The sequence below is a fragment of the Vitis riparia genome, chromosome 13 (assembly GCF_004353265.1).
Source record: "Vitis riparia cultivar Riparia Gloire de Montpellier isolate 1030 chromosome 13, EGFV_Vit.rip_1.0, whole genome shotgun sequence".
NCBI lineage: Eukaryota > Viridiplantae > Streptophyta > Magnoliopsida > Vitales > Vitaceae > Vitis > Vitis riparia.
In genome coordinates this window covers 13507478-13531312 of record NC_048443.1, presented here as the reverse complement: position 1 = coordinate 13531312, position 23835 = coordinate 13507478, and the positions used below count along the sequence as shown (strand labels likewise).

At 35.5% G+C, this 23835-nt stretch overlaps 1 protein-coding gene across 1 annotated transcript; it reads right to left on the bottom strand.

Moving 5' to 3' along the window:
• Positions 1-484: 484 nt before the first annotated feature.
• Positions 485-19901, bottom strand: LOC117927640 (beta-glucosidase BoGH3B). The gene is made up of 10 exons (XM_034847266.1): positions 19455-19901; positions 19018-19222; positions 18451-18541; positions 18189-18334; positions 17428-17671; positions 16508-16612; positions 16169-16351; positions 15669-15873; positions 1414-1897; positions 485-796 (listed from the first exon to the last, which is right to left on the bottom strand). The coding sequence occupies exons 1-10, from the start codon at positions 19672-19674 to the stop codon at positions 703-705; spliced, it is 1977 nt and encodes a 658-aa protein (XP_034703157.1). The 5' UTR covers positions 19675-19901; the 3' UTR covers positions 485-702.
• Between the last annotated feature and the right edge of the window lie 3934 nt (positions 19902-23835).

Genomic DNA, 23835 nt, shown 5'->3' with positions numbered 1-23835 from the left:
CTCACCTTCCCTGAGAATTCTTGGGTGGTAAAGCAAGAGTTTTGAATTGAAAAGATCAAATACAATTAATTATAAGGTTATTTGTTTCTTTGTTGTAAGTTTTGTGCTAGAGATTTGAAGAGAGAAGATGATTCCGCTTATTTCTAAGATAGTAAGATTAATCACAAACTAGTAGATACTGGAGACAGGAGAGGCATAGCTCGAGAACTCTTTGTTCAAGCAAAAGCTGTATCAGACTTTATACCAGAGAATCCATTTGCATCAATTCTATGTTGCACTTGTAATTCTTGGCATCTCATACCTCCATCGTTCAACTCCTAAACCATTCATTCAACCTGAAAACAAAAACTTCAGCTCTTGGATAACGAATGCAACACTTGTGACCAGAGCTTATAAGTTATTTTCTAAATCAAATGCTTTGAAGCTCCTTAACTGAATTTAGCTTATTTTATGGTACAGTTTATGAAGATGGGGGGACATGGGGTGGAAGAAAAGCACCAAATGCATCTAACCTATTCATTACCACTATCAGGGTAGGCAATGACAAAGTTATTTAATGTCTTGTAGCATGAGATCTACCATTGTGCGGTAATTAAATCTCAACCTCTCAAAAGAGCCAAAATTTGGTCAACTAAGGAAAAGAGATTGTCACTGGTAAATACCAAAGCTGTTTCAAATACAGCTAACTTATTCAGAGCTGTTTCAGTCCAGAGTTATACCGAGATACAAACTGATAAATACCATAGCCATAATGGTAAATAGATGTGGCCTTCCACCAACACCAGCTGAAGTAGACCTATACACAAAACAAAATCCATCACCATCAGTCATCTCACTATTTCATTATATGAATAAATCAAGCATTGTCACTTGACAATGTAATAACATATGAATGGACCAACAAATAATGCTCTAATGAGGAGTTACTGCAAATTGAAAAAGGATTCATCACAAAGCATTGGAGTCATTAGAAAGAAGACAGCGATAAAGGATGTGACTGATGTCTTTCAAGACGACTTCCTTTTTTTTTTTTTTTTTTTAACTTAGCAAAATGGTCCTTTCAAATAAAAAACAGATTCATTTCACATGCAATGTAAAATAAATGGTTCAAATAAAATGCCATGCCAACAAAATGGTCCTCTTCCACCTATGACTGCATAAAGAAAAGAAAAAGAATACTAGAAGCATCATAATCTAGAAGAGTGTAATCAAACCAATCCTTTAGCAAGGAATGCTAATAGAAAAACAACTCGAATCATCATAAAACATGATAAGAAAGAACATATCTGATTTTATTTCTAAAATAAATGTTCCTTTAGGATGCAGGATATGAAATGAAAATCAAAATGGATCTTAACAAATGCCATACAATAACAGCAAGTATAAAAACTCTGTTAATTGATAGATTCATACCTTGCCACAACTGTCTTTGTAGTGAGTCCAAAACCAAAAGGGAAGAGGGGATCATAGTGTGAATCCCCAACATTCATGGGGAGCTGATCAACATTTTTGAACCATGTTCGTGAAAGCTTTCCACTGAATCCATAGTCCCCAAATAGGACATCCGTCAAGCCTTGCCCTTCAGTGCCAGGCAACCATGCAGCCACCAGGGCATCAATTAAGGACATATATGGTTCAATCACGACCGGTCTGCCAGAGATTATAACAACCACGCACTTGACTGCTTTGCAAACATTACTGATGACATTTGTGCCAGGATCCACCATTGTGAGGCTCACGCTGTCCCCTATACTCTCAGCATAAGGGTACTCACCAACAACAACAATAGCAAAAGCAAAATTGTTGGACTTCACAAAGTCACCATCAGGGTTCTCACGGTAGACAACCTTTGTGCTTGGGTCAACTGTAGATGTTATGGCACCAAGGATGGTAGTTCCTGCCCATGGGAAGGTCTGTCAAACAAACTTATTTGCTACAGTACTTTCCAGTACTTAATTTTTCTCATGGAAGCGAAAGAAGGGTGTTTTAGTTTTGGTCAACATTCCAGGATCAGAAACAACCATATGACATAATAATTAAAAAGAAAATTAATAGGTTCTATTTGTTCGAGTGTAGACTATGATTGTGTGAAGACTTTTTAAATAACTTTCTACTCAGGTACTTCATAGTAACAGCCAAATGTGTCCAAAAACAATATTAAGCTCTCAGACCTTTTTAAATAACCCTCTCTTTTATAGTTTGCCTAAAAATTAGTCCCGATTCTCCTAAATATTTCAGAAATCCCTGAATCACTGTGAATGCTGTAATGTTAAAGAAGATAAAAATTATTTTGCTATATTCCCTCTCAATGCCCAATGCCTTTGCTCCAAGCTCCTTTTATTTTGTTAATTTTCCTTTTTTCTTGAATATCTGTGCAATATCTTGTTCTGGACTGCCATATGGTCATTGACAAAAAAATAAAGGTAGATAACACCAAACAAACTAGGGGAAGGTGTACCACTAAAATCACCTTTTTATAGCTAATTATTTATGTGTGACAGTCTCCTACCAAGATCTTACCCAGGAATTTGGATACAAGGTTTAAGGAACCAAAAACTTTAGTCTACAGTGCAACCAAAAAATAGTTGAAAGAAAAATACCCACCTAATTCAAAAGAGCAATACAAAATTAGGAGATGAGAAGGCTATAATTGAATAAGACAAATACTGGAATGGAAATAATGAAAGAGCCTCTGTAGTGTTGACAATTGTATATATATATATATACACACTTGAGGTCTGGCTCAAGTGGTAAAGGGATGGGAAGGGCTTATGGGAGGTTTAAGGTTCAAGTCCCAATGGAGAAAAAATTTATCTATCAAAGAAAATAAAAAAATAAAATAAAATACAAGAAAGAAATATCAAATAATAAACTAATCAATATTTGCACTTCACTACCCAAATTGTGGCTAGGTTAGGAGCCAATTAATCCTAAAATCAAGGTCTGACTCGAGCTAATTGGGGAAAAGATCCAAGTCCACGTCTTTAACATACCCTTGGAAGATGGCGCTCCTAGTGGGGACACCAATCTTGGACCCCAAGGGATTAAGATATTGTGTGACTAAGGGCTGCTTTAGTGGACACATCTGCCAGTGGTCGTTTGTTGAAACATGGGAGACAGTTTAAAAAAAAAATGCTTTTAGAGATCTAATTACAAGAAAAAATGGTAGTATATGTCAATGTGCGTCATTGGAGCGTGAAAGGTAGGATTGGCACAGCTGTTGGTTGCTCCAATATTGTCACAGCATATAACCCAAAGGATTGAGAGCGGCACATGAAGCTCATTAAGGAAGGATGTGACCCAATTTAATCCAGCAGCAATTACTCAGTTTTCAGCTTCGGAAGATCCAGCAAGAGAATATTGCTTCTTGGAGCAACATGAAATCAGATTAGCTCCAAGATAGAAAATGTAAGCTGTAACAGAAGTTCTGTCATCATGATTTGCAGCCAATCCACAATGGGGAAGATATGTAAATTAAGTGGAGAGCTGCATTTGAGAAAGAGGCCATGATGAAGTGTTGCTTTGAGATAATGGAGTAGCCATTTAGTTGCAGCTTGATTTAGCTGCAAAGGGCATGCATGAATTTTGATAAATTATTGGTCAAGTAGGCCATATCCAGACACATGGGTGAGATATACTGTAGAGCTCCAATGGCACATTAGTACTCAATGGGATAAGTTGCAAATGCACCATCTTGGAGATTAAGAACATTTTTGCTAGACATATATGAGCTCACAGGCTTAGCACCACTCATCTAGAATCACTCAAGGAGATCACAAATATACTTTTTGAGTGAGAAACAGGTTCATTTTTATAGAAATCACCTCAACACCCAAAAATAATGCAAGGAACCAAGGTTCTTGACTAAATCTTGGAGAAATTTTTTAGCAAAGGTAGTTTCAGTGCCTGTGATAATGAGATCATCTAAAAATACCAGGAAATAAATTGCTATCCATCATGAGAACAAATAGAAAGGAAAGGAGAATCAAACTTAGAACTGTCAAAGCATAGGGTACCAGAAATACACTAAACTCTTTGTACTAGGCACAAGGTGCCTGTTTGAAGTCATAAATGCCCTTCCATAGTTTTGCATTCATGGGTTACAAAAATTGGTATCCACAAAACCAGATGGTTGAGCTATAAATGCCTATATGGGAACGTTTTCAAAAATAAGTCTCAAAGAAAATTTTGAGAACAATTTTTAAAAATAATTCTTTGATATTTTTTAGAATATAAGTCTATTTGGCAACTTAGAATGTTCTTAACCTATTTTTTGTCTTTTCAAATATTTCTTAAAAATAACTTATTTGTAGTTTTTTGTTTTTAGCTATTTTCCATATTTATACAATTATTTCTAAGAAAACACCCTGTTTTTAGAACAAATCTCAAAATACGTTTTTTGTCAAAAAAATACTAAACATGTTTTCGAGTTACAGTTCCCAAATAGACTCTTTAAGCTTCCTATAACAAAGATCCTTGAAGAAACACGTTATTAACATCCATTTAATAGATGAACCAGCCTCGTGAAAGAGCAATATAGAGTATCAACCAGTGGTGGTTGGCCTCCAGGGCTGAATATTTTTATGTGGTCAAGGCCAGGACCCTTAAGCCACTAAACGCTCTTTATAAGGACTCATACTTCCATCTAAGTTGCGCTTGATACAAAAAACCCACCTGCATCTGACATTATTTTGTGAAGCATGATATGGAACAAAGTGTCAAATTTCCATTATTCATGAGAGCAATTAATTCAAGGCTCATACTAAATAGCCATTTCGTACCTCTGAAAGCTTGAATTACATGAGTTAGTTCAAGGGATGGAAGCAAACTATGCTGAGTGGTGAAAAGAATATGTTTGGGCCTAAAAATACTATCATGAGATCTTGTGACCATAGGATGGATTTAGGTTGGCATTGTAGAGGGCACAACAAATGCAGAAGTAGAGGAACGCAACTACGAGGGTGGGTGAGATTAAGAACCTAACAAGGAAGTGGGTGAAATAGAAGCAGTAACTGCATTGCCATTTGAAGTGGATAGAGATGCATCATAAATATTGCAAGGGGTTAATTTCATTCACTCCCCTGGAGATTTAGTGTAAATACACTAAGCCACCACTGGTTTCAAATTTTGCCACTTAGCACCTCTATAGACGTATTTTATATATGAATTTTATTTTTTAGAGAATTGTTAAGCATACCTACCTAAAATCACTCTAAAAATAAATTTTATAAACCGAATAAATTTATAAGGGTGTTAATTGACAATATTTGAAACCAATGGTGATTAGGTATATTTAATCCAAACTTCAAGGGGTCTCAGAAATTAACCCATGTTGCAAGATGACCTTTTTTTTCCATCTAGGATTGATTTGCATAGAAAAATGGGGGCTCCATGAGGCAATGCTACTAGAGGTGACTATAGGTAATGACGGAACAAGTTATTGGATAGGCAATATGATTCCATCAAATTGGACATGTCCAGGATCAAAAATCTTCTAAGAAGTGAGGCCATAGTACTTGAAAGCACTTTTGAGAAGAGAATACCCCAAAAACCTTACACACATGACTTAGGATAGCTTTGTTACAATTAGGCTTCAACAACAAATAACAAATAGAACCAAAAACTTGAAGTTTTTGATAATTTGGAATAGCATTGTGAAGCCTTTGAAGGAGTTGTAATAGTGGTGTAGGCAACTAATTTATAAGATATGTGACAATTTGGAGGGCAAGACTCCAAAACTCCAGAGTTATTAAGGCATGATGTAAGAGTGTCAACTAGTCCAAATAAATGAGGATAACCTTCATATCCCCATTATGTTGAGATGTGTGGTGTGGGTTGATAAGATGGTAATTCCTTCTGTAGGAAAAAAGATAGATCTTTTTCGTATTCACTACCCCCATCCAAATATGTTGAAACAATGAAGTAAAATAATTTTAACAAGAGCTTAAATTTTGGAAATATGGTTAAAACATCAAATTTTTGGTGGACCAGGTAGAGCCAAGTATGCTTCTCAAATGATCAACAAAGAGAGCACAGCATTGAAAATTGTTACTACGGTCTATAGGAGCGGGTCCCTAAACATATATATACAGAAGTTCTAAAAGGACCACAACTAAAAAATGTACACAGTCCAAATGAAAGCCTATGACTCTCATTAGAAAGATGAAGACAACTGAAGAGAAAGCTGAAGAATTTGAGAGGTTGGATGGTCAAAACGTTTCAAGTCAATCTTGAGCTGAGAGCTAACACCCACAAAAGTAACAAGTTGGCTCACAAATTCAGTTTGCATTTTTTGGCTACTCAAACATTTCTATTCAGTCCTTTCAACAGAGGTGCTGCCATGTTCAGATGCTTCACAAGAACATGTATGGAAAAAATTCAATCTTGGTGTTTTTGTTTTACAAAATTGAGAAACGGTTGATATATTTTTCTGCACGGAAGGAACATAAAATACATTAGACAGCTTAAAAGAATGAGATGAGAAAAGTAATTTAGTGGAGCCAATGTGAGTGATAGTGAGACGAGTTCCATTACACTTATAATCACATCCACAAGGCCTCCATATTCATTATGAAGGGCAAGCTTGCACAGATCAGTAGTGACATGATGAGATGCACCTGGGTTAACTAGCCAGTTTAGATTTGTAGTGCTAGAGGTTGAGCACAATTGGCAGCACGCTGGTTAGAAATCCATGAAGGCGAAACTGTTTCTTGTCCATGTGGCAAGGCTTGTCACTTTTTTGGCAAATCACCTTGATGAAGTTTTGAGAGTTTCGGTTAGTTGGATGACTATTGAAGAAGGGTTGTTAATCTATTGAATTTGGAAACCATGATTATAGGGAACATTCTTCTTGCCATTTTTGTTGCTATTGCAACTATTCTAAAGCTGTCTCTGGAAAGCACTAATTTTTTAGGGCTAATTAGCAGTCAAAATAGACAAGTCTCCACATGCTTCTTTTTGTTTGAGAAAGCTCTGATACTTGCAGAGTTGGTTATGGAGTTAAAAGGGTTTTGGTGGCAAAATTACAGGATTAGGGACAAGAATAAGGCAATAAAATAATTTTGGAGCAAGAATAGTCAACATGCAATCCAAAATAAATCTTATATTTATAATTTAGATTTATACAACTTTTTTTAGTCTAAGGTACACAACAAAAAACTTTAAGGCTATGTTTGGTTGGTTGGATATAGCATGAGATAGGATATGAGAGGAAATATTATATCATATCCCATGTTTGGTTGGTGATGGAATAGAATAAGTTATCCCATCACTTATCCTATCTCATGATATATCCAGCCAACCAAACATGGGATAAGATAACTGGTGGTATATATTTTTTTGATCAAAAACGAAGAAAAGTATATTAATAGAGGAAAAGATATAGGAGAAAGAAGAGATACAAGAGAAAGAGAAGAAACCAAGAGAAGGATGAGAGGTCCTTCCCACAAAACAAAAACTGAACAAAAGAGAAAACACCCAACTAAAGAAAACTAAAAACACAGAAAAAACCCAACACTCTCAAACTTTTGAAGCGCAAACCATAGTCCAGTTGAGATGTAAAACACTTAGAGGAACTCCTTTAAAAGCTGCAGTACAAGAGGCCCAAAGAGAGGAAAAGAACATAATCAAGTCCCATAACATCTCCTTCCGTTCTCCCCTTATCCCCAAAGATCCTATTGTTTCTCTCTTGCCATACCATCCATTACAAAGTAAGGCAAGCGATTTGCCAAAGTGTCTTGCCTCTTAATGAGTTCCCCAAGCCTTTAAAAGCAATAACCAACATGTCCTCAATAAGTGGTGGTATATATTATTCACCCTTTTTTTTTATCCCTTTTACATGGGATATACATATCCCATGTACGATAAATTTATTTTTTATCAATTTTTTATTTTTAAAATACTCATTTTACAAAACAATTTTTTTTAATTATAAATTAAATTTATGATTAAAAAATAAAAACTAAAAAAATATTTATAAAATAATATTAATATATGATATATAAATTATTTTTATATACTAAATAACATAATATTAAAAAAAAAATTATTTGTAAAGTTCAAATAATTTAATCATGAATTAATGGGGAAAAACCTTTTAAAGTTTATTCAAGGAAGAAAGGCAAGACCTAAGTAAACTTTAAGTAGGATTAATATTAATTAAAATTGAATTGGGATTGGTATTTATTGGAGTCTAATTAGGATTAGCTAGTTGAGTTATAATATAATTAGAATTTGAGTCATGATAGGTTATTAGAGACCCAATAGATTTTGGATGTTATAATTAGAATTAGAATCATAATAGGTTATTAGAGTCCTAATAGACTTTGGATTTCTTAGAGAAGCCTATAAATAGGCTAATCAATGTAAATCAAACGGATGAATTAATATGAATAATATTATATTTTCTTTCATTGCAAGGTTGCAACCCTCAATGGTGAGATTCCATTGATTTTTTTCTAGGTGAGACTCCTAGAAGGCCTTAGTGAGACTCTAAGGTTTTCCATCTTTTCTTCATTGTTTCTTCTTTCTCTCTATTTCTTATCTTATAATTTTCTCTACTATAAAATTAATTCTTTGTTCCTCTCCTTACACCCAAAAAAATAAAACTCTAATCTACCTACCCTTGAGTATAGGCAACCATCCTAGGGTTGTCCTACATCATGAATATTGTTAAACATAAAAAAATTTCATTTTTTTAAATTGAAAATATTTAAATGTGATATAATTTTCATTTTAAATATTGAAAATAATATATATTTCATTTTTTTTTATTCATTTAACACATTAAATATAAATATAATATGGTATAGGATATGCTACTTCAAAATATCATATCTGTAGGATATGAATATCCAAGGATATCAAATTCCATTGGAAATCATATCCTAGGATATACATATCCTATCCTATCTTATCCCACCAACCAAACGTAGCCTAAATGTAATTAACCTTAGATATGCTATTCCATGCTTGAGGCAAAGAAACATTCAATATATACATATAATATACATCAAGATGCATTCTAGAACAAGTTCTATATATCAATAAAAATCAAGAAACATCAATTCTTGGCTTTATCCTAAAAATGCATTGTTATCTTAGATATGATATTCTATGCATCCTAAACATAGAAATAAAAAGTAAAAATAATCTTAATGTTCAAAAAATCTGGAAATTTCTCATGCAACCAAAATTTCATATTTATAAAAAAAAATATGAAATTGATCATATAGATGCAATTTCCACATCAAGATCCATTCTTTTTTGTTATAGATTTACCATGAGGCAGCTTTGGTACCCCTTGAAGGAGAAATCAGGCCCTGAACAGCAGCCTTGTGTCTATGGACTGCAAAAAGTTTCAAGAAAATTGAAACTTTGAACTTTGAAAACTTTCCAAACTTGTAATCTATGCACATGTTATACTGGTTTTCCGAAAATTATTTTCAAAATAAAAGAATTTTCCAAAACCTAAATCCAAATGCGTAAGATAACTTCCAGATTATAACTTGTTGCCCAAGATCATCATAAAGAAAAATAACCAAAAAGTAGAATAAACCTAGAATGATCCGAGACTGACTTCAGATGCTACCTCAATATATTTTATTTTGATGAGACTTGATGCAGCCACATCTTGAAACTGGATCTCTGACTTTCTTCCAATTTGTCTCAGTCCTAAAAGTTCTTTAAATAGTATCCTTGAAGGTCCTTTACACTAGAGGATGCAGGTTCCACTCAACCACTTAATACAATCAATCTGGTTCTCCAAAATTTCTTTGACAATTTGGAATACAAGAAACTTTCAAGAGAGGCTAGGGTTTTGGAGAAGAATAAGGAAGGATGTAAATATCTCCAAAGGTCTCTTAATTCTCTTCCTCTACTCTTTTATATGGAGGACAAAAGAAAACTAAAACTACTCATGCCACATAGGACATCTTCCTAAATCAACTAGGATTGTAAATTGACTTCCCATAATTTATATGAGACATAGATTACCTCTTTATTGGATTAAAAAACCCTAAATTTTATTAACTTATGCACAAAGTATGATATCTTTGACTTATTTTCAAAAGGAAAATAATTTGTCAAAATGTATTCAAACAAAGCTCATCAAATTAATAACTTTCTCTTTTCACATTCATAGAATAAATCACTAAAGATTTAATATATGCCCAATGAAACAAACTAACCTTTAGTGACCTCTTTCAATTATATATCATACCTAAACACTTCTGGCCTCTACAAATGGATTTAGGATGATAAAATGCACAAAATGAGGGCCATACGTCAACATAGCAACATTAGACTTTGAGAACCAAATTTGCTTGAGAAACCCATCTCAGAGGTAGATTTGGCTTATGTAATCCACCTCAAGTGGATTTCACCCCATCAAAGGTAGATTTGGCTTGTGTAAACTCATCTCCTCCTATTTTGATCTCATTCTTGACTAAGTGGTCCCAATTTACAATCTTATGCATTTTCCTTATTGAATATACTTGTTAAATCATGTATGTTATGCATCAAACTACATGAAGTCATTGTTGGGGATGTGAAGGTTTTCTTACATTTTGGCTCTCTATTAAACACCAACATTCCAACCAAACCCCATAATCTAGATGGTGTTGATAAACCACAACTATATCTTACTACAATTTTATGATTGCACTACAAGACATAAGAAACATTATGCTAAGACCCAACTTGTTAGATAACTACATGTAAGACCTTTCATGCTAATTATCAACGCAAAGAAGTAAAGCCCCGTCTACTTTATTAACCAATCATCCATGCCCTTCTTGGATTTGACCTATCCATGTATAATCACTAACAAAAGACTCAAAAATCATTTTTGGATAGAGCAATAAAGGATATTCAAGGTTCTAGCTGGCTTTTATTCTACGTTGGACTAGGTTAGGGCTCAAATCCTTAGCTTAGATCCCCTTCCATCGCTAAGAGAAGTGTATGCACACGTTCATAGTGAAGAAAGTAGAAGGCAATGGTGTTAAGGCCTCCTTCACAAGAGAATTCAACCCTAAACACCATTCAAGAAAATTCCCTTACCGGATCACAAAAGTTTGGATCTAGGAAGAATGAAAAAAAAAGACTCTTTGGTGCGATAATTGCAACAAGCTAAAATATACTAAGGAGACTTGCTGAAAGTTGCATCGAAAACCATAATTTGGAGCAAAGGGAAAACAAACCAACCAATAGAAATAGCAAAACCTACTAAGGAGCTTCCATGGAGACTATATTTGAGGAAAAACCAGCTGCTACCTCCACTTCAAAAAGTCCTATTTTAACCTAGGAACAACTAGACCTCTTATACAAATTGATAGGGAAATCCAAGGTTCCTTCTTTCTCTTCTTGTACCTTTGCAAAATCAGGTAAAACTCATGCAACCCTTAATGTTTTCTCTTCTTCAAGTCCTTAGATCATTGATTTAGGGGCCATTGATCACATGACAAAGGAGTCAAAATCTGTTCTCAACTTGTACCCCTTGTTCAAGAAAAGAAAAAGTTAAGGTTCCTAATGGGTCTCTAACCCTTATTAGTGGTAAGCATCTAGTTGTTGTTTAACCTTTTCTTTACCCTTCTTTGTTTTTCATATGCCTATTATCTTGTGCACTTGATGTCCATCAATAAATTAACAAAGTCCCATAATCATTAAGTAACATTCTTTCCCAATTGTTGTGTTTTTCAAGACCTAGCTACGGGGAAGGTGATTGACAATTTTAAACAGAGATAGGAACTTTACTCTACTTAAAGCCAAAGGTGAATAAACATGTGCAAGTTTACTACTTAAAGCCAAAGGTGAATAATCATGTGCAAGTTTATCAAACAATGAGTTGCAAGGTTCAAAAGGTAGAGGTTTGGTTACTCCATCAAAGATTTGATTATTCCAGTTCTATGTCATTAGAGGCATTGTACCCCGAAATGTTCTCAAACCTAGGTTTGTCTATGTTTAAATGTGAAGCTTGTGACTCGTAAAAAAAACCACCAGGTGTCCTTTTCGCCAAGCAATAAGAGATTTAAAACTCCTTTTTCCATGGTGCACAATGATGTTTAGGATCCTTCAAAAGTAAATGTTTTTCAAGGTTCTAGTGGTTCATTAGTTTTATTAATGATTGTACCCATGTTACTTGGATTTATCTCCTCAAGAATAAATTTGAAACTAACACCATCTTCAAACATTTCCATAAACTAATCGAAAACCAATTTCACCCAAAATTGCAAGTGTTGAGATAAGATAATGGAGGGCAATGTCTTAGCCACACCTTGGGTTCATATTTCCTTGCAAATGGGATCATGCATCAAACTTCTCGTGTGGATATACCACAACAAATGGGATAACAAAAAGAAAAAAAGGTACTTATTAGAGGTGGCTATGGTATTAATGTTTTCTAGAAATGTCGCTAAACACTATTGGGAGGATGTATCTTACAATTGCATGCCTTATAAATATAATGCCTTCAAAGATTATGAATTCCCAAACCCCTATTAACACATTGAAATATTATTTTCCTCATTCATATATCATTGGATCCCTTTCACCAAGAGTATTTGAGTGTGGTGCTTTTGTTTATATAGAGGTAGGACAAAACTTGATCTTAAAGCTCTAAAGTGCACTTTCTTGGGAAATTCTCCTACTAAAAAGGGGTATAAGTGCTATTGTCACACTTAACAAAATCACCACCAATTTTTTTCTAAGTGTGCGGTGCTAAGATCCCTTCTTAGCCAACCTTCTTAATTACCACAACAAAAGCAAACATAAATGACAGGCAACCGGATACAGGAACCTTTCCTAACTTGTGCTATTACTCAACTACAAGAATTACAAAATTGTTTCAACACTTATACAGAGTCAGAGAACCCACCCCACAATGCTTACAAGATGATCAAGCATTTTCTCTAAATCTTTCAACAATGCAGGAGGCTTTTATACACAATACTTCAAATTTGAATTTTGAATTCAAACACTGGAATTTGAATTAAGAGCCCGGGGTGGTGGTGGTTGTGCAACTGCCACAACCACCCAGCTGAAGACACTCTTTCAAACCGAGGTGTCCCTTCATGCCACATGCAACCACAAGCTATCTCACGTTCCTTTCATGTTGTGTCAGGGTTGTTGCACTCAAGGTGCCTCTTCCCAATAGGTGCCAAGTAACTTCCTCCAAGATGCCTTTTGCCAACAAGTGCTAAGCAACCACCCTTTGTAACTCAGCCAAATGACCTCTTCTCTAAGCAGATCAGGCCAAGATAATTTTGGTTTGTGCTTGCAAGTCAACTCATGCCATTCCAATCTCTTTCCCTCAATGCATGTGTGTCATGCCCACATCAAACACCTAGTGCTCAACCCCATGCCATGTCAAGGTTCCCATGGCACATTGGGGCTTCAGTCCATGTTATGACCCATCTATTGCAAGGCCCTCCTGTGTCTTACCTATGTTAGCCATGCACCACCATGTCATCCATGTAATTGCTGCAATAACACCCCATGTTGTGCCCAAGCCTTCATGGTTGCAGCAATGAGCCATGGAATTGCGCCCATGTGCCATGCATCAACCATCCATCTAAGTTGGTCATGTTTGTTGCAGTACCATAATGCCATGGCATTGCGCCCATGACTTCACAAACCACCTTAGTCCACGAGGTTGAGCGCCCTCGTACCAACTCTAACTAGGGAAAGGTTGCACCAAAGCCCATACCATTGCAACCATGGGTTGCACGCCACACGTCATGAAGCCCATGTGTGCGTGTTAGCATGTTGTCCGTGTGCCAAGGCCATGCCTCAATGCCCCCTTGATGTGGCCAAAGCCTTGCCTTAGTACCCAGCTTGAGTCCCCCACCCTCCCCCCCTCCCCTTAAAGAGCAATTTTAGTTGTTTTAGAAATTTTTAAAGGAACATTAAACCTGCTTGAGGAGGAATCATGAATTTATTAAATAAATACACAAATCCATCATAAGTCTCACATTGAGTCTATACCATTGCTAGGGTTGCACCATTGTTAAGGCTGCAAGTGGGCGCACGACCTGCTTATCGTGTGTGAGTGCATGCATGGGAATGTGGGCGCAGGCCCACCTGGTGCATGAGTGCACACATGGGAGTGTGAGCCCAAGCCTACCTGGTGCATGCAGGAGCTCGAGAGTGTGCACATGAGGTTGTTGGTGTGAGTGGATACGCGGGCACGTAGGAGTGCACAAGGGTGTTGAGCGTGCCGCTTGGACATGTTGTGCATAGGGTGCTACTACCAACCTAAGTGTTATCTCAACACTTTGCCTCCTTAAGTGATGCCAACCAAACCTTTGTGTCTTCCTTGCTTCCTTCCTAGGGCCCTCATGGGTGCAAGGCCTACCCATGAGGCCCTTAATGCCAACATCCGAGTCAAGGGGCTAAGGGGGTAACAAACCTACCCCCACCCGCTGAAGTCGATGCCCTAGTCAACTTACTTTGCAAGTATGCCTAAACCACCCCTCAAATTGCCATCAAGTGACATCTCTTTCCCAACTCGCCTCTGATTCCAAACTTCCCTTCCATTGAACTAGAAAATCAATTCGCCAATTTTTCTTACTTACCCCCCAATGAGAGTATTTTCTTTGAGTCAAAGATCAATCGAGGGCCTAAAGTGGCTTGTTCTCGAATGATCTTATTAACTAGTAAAGAACGTAGTACTTTTACGATTTCTTGGACTTGCAAGGATGCCTTGCAAAAACCTTTTTCTCCCAGTGAAGCCTCTTTTCCCTTGTGAAGTTGTTTTTCTAATCCTCTCCATTGAAGAAAGTCACCATTATTTATAGCTAAAATTAGGCAATTAAATTAGAAATCCCCAAGATTTGATTGTTTAATTCAAAGAATTTGTTTCCTTGATTTTAGCAACTTGTCTCTTCATTTAGAAAATTTTCCAATAAGAGAATATTTATTTCTAATTCTCTTTTGACTTAATTTTGCAGCCTTCCAAATTTCCCCACATGTCACCTTTTGAATTGCATGACACATGTTCAATGTATATGAATTATCACTTATCAAGCCTAAATTTTGTTAAGCTAAGGAGTTATAATTTTGAGGATCAATTTAATGGTAATTTAATACACTAAAATTTTGGATGTCTACAAAAAGATATATTAATATGAAAAGAAGTACAAGAGAAGGATGAGGGGTCCTCCCCAAAAAATACTTTAATTATTTCTTTATTGCTCTAATTGAATTGTGGCATTTTTGGAGTTATGGAAAGCATTCCATAAAATGCTTTTGAAGCTTTGAGTTTCGTATATCTAGAGCCAGATTCCTTGGAACATTATTTCTTCTATTCACATAGTGAGAAAATACTTCTCCTTAAGAAAGATTTTTAATGTGGTACATACAATTTTGATTTTGTTTCACATTCTTCACTTTCATTTTTCTTTTTTTTTAATTTTGCAGGCCATTTTTCCTACAACCAGAACATCGTCCCAAAAGTTTTATAGATAGTTAAGAGGAAAACAATAAGGTATTTTTCATGCAAAACAAAATATGGTACAACACCACATAAAGATGTCCTTTGCAGGAGAAAAAGAACGAAAAATTTGGGATTTTGAATAACCATGAATGTGGATAATATAGAATCTTGAAGCTTATAAGCCTAAGCATAATAATAACAAAAACAAAAACAAAAAAAGAAAAGAAAAGGAACATACCACTTGTATAGTTGTTACCATTAAATCCCTGCCAATTGATTGTCCACCCACCACATTGATAACCCAAATTATCAGCATGGGTACCAGCAACTAGGATTTTTGATGTCTTCTTAGGAAGGGGTAACAATGGATCATTTGCATTTTTCCCATTCTTTAGCAGCACAAGTGATTTCCTCACTGCTTCCCTCGCCAAATCTCTATGCTCCTGTTTAAGAAACAAGGCTCTCAATAATTCCTTGCACTGATATTTTCTATGATACAAGGTTTATGATCTTTTACAAACAGCATAACAAGATAGACAAAACCCCACAGAACATGGGAAGCTACTGGCTAAATACATCTCTATAATGCATTTCAAGAAAAGGAAAAAGGCTATGTATATTATGGCATTTAATATTCAAAATAGATTTGGTTACTAGATGTGTTTATGTCATAGTACATCAAACTTATAATTTGAGTTACCAATTTAGAAGTCAGTAATTTTAACTCTTGATAATAACCTGTTTTCCAAGTTCGTTGACTAGGCTAAGATCAGCCAAAGGATTCTCAAAAAGACCCATGGTGAACTTGACTAGTAAAATCCTCCCCACTGCATCATCAATTCGCTCCATTGGTATGATTTTGTGTTTGACCATGTATGTAAGATCATCAATGAACTCAATATAGTTGAAGGGCACCATGACCTGAAACATTCCAAGAACCAAAATTCTAGTTTTTCAAAACCATTCACTTCTACCTGACTTTTCACTTTTGAATTTAGTATACTGGGGTGGGAAAAAAAAAAGAGCTAGTCATCAATGCAATATAATATGAGATATACCCATAAAAAAGCCACTAACCATGTCAATACCAGCTTGAATCCCAGCTTGGACAGAGTATGAGTAGTTCGAATGAGGTGGTGAGGTAATCCTGTCAATGCCCTCCCAATCTGAAATAACAAAACCCTGATAGTTCATCCAAAACACTCAGTAGAGTTAGAATGAGATACTCTTCAGTTTATGTTGAAAACTTACAGGTGATAGAATCATAGACACCAAGTGATTCTGAAATCACTGTGAAGTAGGAATTAAGGATATGAGGAATATTACACTTTCATTTCAGGTAGAACTCAATAATTTTCACCCTATGCACATACAATGGTAAGAGAGAAAATAAAATGTGATAAATAAAACACAGACAACAATCCTCCAGTGCACACCCTATTTCTTGTGTTCAAGCATAGAATGGACTTAAATTTCTTCATGTTTGCATAAAGTGACTGAATGCAGACTCAAACAAACTTCTTTTTTTTAATTTTTTGATAACTGAGGAACCTTCTATGGCCAAGCCCTTAGGACTCTCCATAGGAACTGAAACCTCAAGGTGCTGACCACGCCAATAACAACCAACATTGGGTAAATCAAAGTATCATCAGTAGCAAGATTCAAACCTAAGACCATGTGCCTCTTACTAGGACCACACCTCCCAGCATTCGCCCTGACCAACTAGGCTACACTAGCAAGCTCAAACGCAAACAAACTTCTGACAACCCTAGATGTTATTATTAATTTGAGCTAATCCAGTATAAAATCAGACAAAGTCCATTTAAGGAAATGGTACATAGCTACCTCCAGAAAGTTGGCTGGGTGTTTCATGTCCTATTCTATGTCCATACATAAAAGACAGTATTCTGCCCCAGGTTTCAGTGTCAAAGCAACATGGTTTCAATTCTGAATGAACCGACAGAGAAGTTCACTTCACATGAAAATTTGGACTTAACCTTGAACTTGAGGGTTTCCTTGAGGAATCTAGTAACTAGATAGTGGTTGGCATGCATCTTTATCCCATTCCAGCTGGAGTATGAAACCATGATTGTTGAGACACCCTTAAAAATTGAGTCAGCATAGGCAGGCATGTGGATGCTTAGTAAACCATGCATGTCAATCACTGTATTATTCTCATTAATGCCCTTGGTTGTACCACCATCGCCCACAAAGTGCTTTGCACAAGCTGCAACCTTGTTCCTACAGGAAATAAGTTAATGTAAAGAGTTAAAGGAGTATCAAGAAAACAGCAAAGCAAGTTCAGGTGAGTGAGGAACATGCATGCAGCTATGAGTTATTGTTTTCTTAACAAATAATCAAAACATGGTTCATGAATGAAGACAAACCAAGACATTGTAAATCTCCCAATACAACATTAATGGACTAGCAGTAAGGAATATTAGATGACTAGATTATCCATTTATTAAAATGGATTCTTCATCAACAGAGGTGCAAATTGAAGATGCAGGGGTAGGTTGTGGTGCAGAGGAAAGAGGGTGTTTCTTACTGTATTTTGAGTTTAAGCATACAACACTGAAGTAGCCACCCTACTTATTATATTTCATCCATGATTAGATCGCATGAACCAGTGCATCAATGTGGAAAAAATATTTAGTGTTTCTAAATGAAGAAAAAATCTGAGCGGATTGACGTATAAGCTTCCAATAACTTGGCTAATCCCATAAAGGAAGTACTTTTACTGTCGTAGAGCTCATACTTTCCACCAACATATGGAACTGCCTTTCGGGATCCAGCTGGAACTTCTCCTTGTAAACCCAATATGATATCTGTCATTTCTTCGACAATTTTGTGGTCCTCACTATAGCTTTCATAACAGCGACCCCATCTTGGGTCTCTACAAACCTACACAAAATGTTTCAAGGAAAACGTGAATCATATTACAAAATTGCTCAAGGCATCCATTGGACAATTTCAAAACCAAATCCCTGGTACTTGCAGTACACTAGTATATTATTTACCGCAATGCAGGGAGCAAAGATATAAGGAATCCCTGTAGCTCTAACTTCAAGTGCAGTTGCAGCACCAATCCTCCTCACCAATTCAGGATCCCTGTATTTTTCTTAGAATGTTAAGAGATTGGTTGTGTTTCAATAACATTTAGTCTGGTTTCAATAATAAAAGATTTATAAAAAAAATAAATTAAAAAAATTAAAAAAAAAAAAAAAACACTTAGCTAATAATAAAGTTAATCTCCAAAATGAAGTTTTATGAGTTACTCTACTTTTTTTGGCACAAAAGTGACAGAATTCCACTTAAAACTGATGCAGTAACTTTAAGTTTTTACTGACAATGGCATTTTTACACAGTACTCAACCAACATGAGCTGAGGAATGAAAAGATATAATCAATCAATTAGTATCAATAGAATCCTGAAAATTCAAAAGAAACAGGAACAAAATGAAGGCTAGGACAATTTATCATGCTGTAAGAATAAAAGGTTAAAATTCTATATGAGAATAACATTCATTTCTCTTTTTAATGGTAGAGAATAACATTCATTCAAAGACACAGAAATCTCCACTTGCCCGGTAGCTCGAAGCCCAATATTATGGGGAAATATAGTAGCATTATAGACATTGTTGTGCCCATGAACAGCATCAATTCCGTAAATCATTGGAATCCCCAGACGGGTAGATAGGGAGCCCTTTTGAAACATGTTCACCATATTGACCCAATCTGCAGCACTAGCCTCTGGCAGCGGTGTACTCCCACCACCACTCAATACACTCCCTGCATGAAACTCAAACGTAAGTTCCCATCTATTGTTTCAGCATTCTTCTTTCTTTCTTCATTGGTTAGTAATTAGTATTGAGTTCAACCATCATCGTCAAAGTTTCGTTAAATTATTACTCTAAATGGATTAATGTTGAAGCACCCTGCATAAGCATTCTCGTCGAAGAAATTCAGAAAACAGACTCATCGCGAATTCTAAGTAAAAATGAATAGAAAATTGTTTATTTACCAATGGAGTAATTCTTCATTATCTCAGGTGTGGCAACAATCCTATCGATCTGAACCATCTGACCAATCTTCTCTTCCAAAGTCATCCGACTCATAAGATCAGTAATTCGGACTTTCAATGGCTGCTTGGGGTCTTTGTATTTTATATACTCTGCTTCTGCTATGGCTATCCACCACCATAACAGCACAATGCTCACTAGATGAACCCATACTCTACACATTTTTGCTCTGCAATGTGCTCTTCCACTTAAGACTAATATTTCCCGAAATCAGACTAAACGCCCTTTCTACACCCCGTTTGGTTTCAGAGAAAATGCAGGAAAAACAATGAAAAAGGCTCGAGTTAGTTGCTGAGAAAATGCAGGGAAAGAATAGAAAACAGACCCTTGTTAGAAAAAAGCTGAAACCCGTATACGGCTCAGTTTGATTTAAGCTCAGTCGGCTTCATTTTCTGGGATACCAAACGTGATACACCATTGTGGGGTTTCTTTTTTAACTTCTACGCCAATTACAAAAATAAAAATAAAAAATCTTAAAAAGGGCACGTGTCAGAGTAAGGAGGAATCTAGGTTTTCATATTATCACGTATTAAAAAAAAATTGAATTTATTTTAAAGGTTGCACCTTTCACGATTTTCATATTAAAAAAAATTTTATATTAAAAAGTATATCATTAAGAAATGCATTTCGCAATTATATAAAATTGAATTTAAAAAAAAAAAAAAACATATTCCTGTTAGAAAATATGAGAATTTATCGGATTATGAGAATTTGTGAATAATCATTCATATTGATGTATATTACTTTGTGACTCTATAAAATGGAGATATTTTTAATGAAAATTTATTTTATTCGCTTCATAAATTATAATTACTAGTCTCTACAAAAGAAATAGAAAGATTTTTCTCTATTCAGATAAATAGAAAGACGTTTTCTTTTTCAGAGAAATAAAAGACTCTTCTCTTTTCTTTCTCACAAAAAGGTATGTGATAAACTTATATCATAATTTTTTATTTTATTACCCTTTCATCTCTATTTTCATTTATTTTATTTGAATATATATATATATAATCCCTATAAACAAAAGTTATGGGAAAAATTACAGAATTACAGATACATGACCAGAAGTTATATATATAATCCCTAATTATTTATTTTTAATTATACGGTATAACTGGATGTTATACCAAACAATATTATATAGTCAAAAGCTATAAAATAAATAAATATTCATAGTCTGAAGTTATGTATAAATTTACATAATGAAAGTTCACAATTCGAAGTTATGCACAAATTTACATATTCATAGCTTGAAGCTATATATTACTTTGCACATTTTTGTTATGATAAAATAATCATAGCCCGAAGCTATGAAAAAAAAAAATCAATTGTGTTTTGGACCTAGTTGAGCTCAAAAATTAAATTTTGATCCATATAAGTTCACTATTTAAGCCCAAAACCTAGAGAAAGTATGAAAATTGAGAAAAATGATATGAAGTTTTTATCTTTCCAAAAATGACTTTTATTGACTATAAAAAAAAAAAAGAATAGAAAAACATTAATTTAAATTTTATTCCTTTTGCAAACCTCAATAAAATTTAATATAATTTAGTGATTTGGAAAAAAATACACCATTTTCCAAAAAAAAATAAAAATAAATGATTATTATTATTATTTAAAAATCAAACATCTTGGAAAATATATATTTTTAAAATTGTGTATATAAAAAATAATTGAAAATATGTGTAGACCCTCAATTTTGTCCTTTTAACACATGTCTTTAAGTTCGTTTTCAGTGCTCCACAGTAGTTCCTTGGTGGCCCAGTACTACTCACCACTTACCTTTTTCTGAGTCACTTTGAAGACTTTGGTTGAGGATTTATCTGACCCCTTATTGTGACCCTTGGCAGCCTTGATGTAGACTTAAGCTTTTCATTTTTTTTAGGATAGCTTTTAGGTACACTTGGCCCATTAGGCACCACCCTAGGCCTCCCGAGATTCACTTTGACCCGCTTAGATCCACTGAGATGCTTTCTAGCTTACACACATTCACCCTAGGTTACTTAGACAATCTTTCAGAATAGGTCACTTAGACACTTCTTTTGGCATAGTTCTCTTAGGCATGATCTTGATTTCGGTTACTTGTTTTTCGGGATAAGATGAGTGTTGGCTTGACTTTTTATTACATGAATGAATTTTCTGATTTTTAATGGTTTGAGTTTGACATTTAAATTATTATAATCTATTGCATTAATTTAATTTCTTGATTTTTCCTAATTGCATACGTCTAATATTTATTTTTATATTTTTATCAATTTATTTGTTTATTTACCTACTTATTTATTCATTCTTTAATCCCATAAATTGATATCTTGGATTTTGTGGCTATGTGATTTGACATTTTATTTTATTTCATTATATTCCATTTTGATCATAACTCCCATTTCTTATTTCAATTTTATTTTTAATTTTTACATGAGACTGGGAGCCATCAAGGAGAGAAGATCACGGCCAAATAAAGAGACTTGGAAAGAATCCTGTAAAAAAAAAGGAAGGAAGATATCACCATGCAAGGATGGTAAGTGGCCAGCACGCATGTGAAAGATATGGACAGTCCACATATTGAAGGATCCCTACGGGTGCAAGGTGGGAGCAGGTATGGAAGGAAGAATTTTTAGCAGATTATTGAGGAACTGAGGAGGAGTTCTGATGGCTAGACTTTTTTTGGAAGAGAAAGATGATCAGATTTTTGAAAGGATACACGAGATTGTTGAGAGGAAAGATGACCAGATTTTGGAAGGGAGTATGATGGGATTTTTGAAAGAGGGATGCACCAGATTTTTGAAGAGGGATGCACCAGATTTTTGAATGGAGATGCACCAGATTTTGGAGAGGGGCAGTCACAGATTCTGATCAGGATAAAGGTGCAATTGCACCATTGGGAAGAGGACCACCAACCAGCCGCACCATTTGTGATACATTTTCAGCGCGCATTGAAGAGAGGAAAGGAAAACTGACAGCAACATTGGCATCCCGATTCCTGAACCTCCATGATTGGTCCACCTCGAATTTGCACATTAATTCTTCATCCACATGCTGCCATAAGCAAAATGGCTGCATCCTTGAGAGAGTTGGACACAACACGCATTCCGCATGAGAGAACACAATCCATGCATCAGGAGAAGTGGACATGCAGTTCATCATTAGTGCACAATACGCATATAGTGGGCTGTGAGGATTTTTTTTGTTTTTTAGAAAGAAAAGTCAACATGGTAAGGATTTGATTACTTACCAAGGAGGAACATGCTACAAATTTGAAAAAGGAAACAACACGCTCCAAGAGGAATTCCTCTCCAACATAGACGGTCCAGTGAGATTGGAGAAAAGCACGCGCTCCCATTGATTACGGGAACACACACCATCATGAGATGCACCAAATTGTGATTCAGAAGAGGAACTTGATCCATTGAAGAACAATTAGTCTGGATCATTGTAGGAAGAATCAGAATGCATCATCAGCAATCGCCATCGCGCACCATCGGGAATTTCATCCCCTTTACACATGTTGACGCCTTGATTTAATGGAGGAGATGCTATACACATTCAGTCGTGTTGATGCCTTGGTTAAATGGAAAGGTTTTCATTCACTTCTAGTTGTGTTAACACTTCGATTTTGATGAAGAATGGGCAGCCACTTTGTGAATATTAATTACTTGATTCCAATAAGGTTTCAATGGCCTTGAATTTATAAATCTCTGTGGATGAATGGCAGAATATATGGCTGCATATGGAGAGTTCCTTTGAAGGTAGTTTCATGCAATGGGTGAATTCTTGAAGTTTGACTTTTGTGGTGGACACAGGAGAATTGTGGCTGTGAATGGAGCTTTTTTCATGGCTGAAAATCCACAATGAAACATGTTGGAAATTTGGTGAAGGACCATTGATAAGTGAGCTGTCTTCAAAAGCTGAAATTGATGAAGAAACAAGAAAAGAGGATTTTTTTTTTTAGGCAGAGAACACGTGAAGGAGGAAAAAGAGAGAATTTTCTGGGCAAGGAGAAAACACGTGATTTTTTTCAAAGAGAGGACAAGGGGTAGATGGGTATTTCTGATATTTTTTAGAGAGGATAACAGAGGGAACGGGTAGGGGATTTATTTTTTGGAGAGGACATGCACATTGAGGGATAAGAAGAAGGGGGCCCGGACATCATTGATTCGTTAAGGGCCAGCAGCCACAAATTCTCTGAAAAGTGGGCTGCCACTTTCCTCCACGCTGGGAGCGTACAACCGTATTCCCCATCAAGAAGACAAGCGCGCATCACAGATTCTATTTAAGACACGCACTAGCAGCCGGTCACTCAGGGGAATCTTCATGACTGCATCT

Bases quoted from the DNA above. Each gene is read 5' to 3' on its own strand.
- LOC117927640 (XM_034847266.1), bottom strand. From the start codon at position 19,674: ATGTGTAGAGTATGGGTTCATCTAGTGAGCATTGTGCTGTTATGGTGG. The intron at 17,672-18,188 runs GTATGAGCTCTA...TATTTCCTGTAG, and splicing joins GTTCCATATGTTGGTGGAAA to GAACAAGGTTGCAGCTTGTG. The intron at 16,613-17,427 runs GTTAAGTCCAAA...ATGAACTATCAG, and splicing joins AGGAAACCCTCAAGTTCAAG to GGTTTTGTTATTTCAGATTG.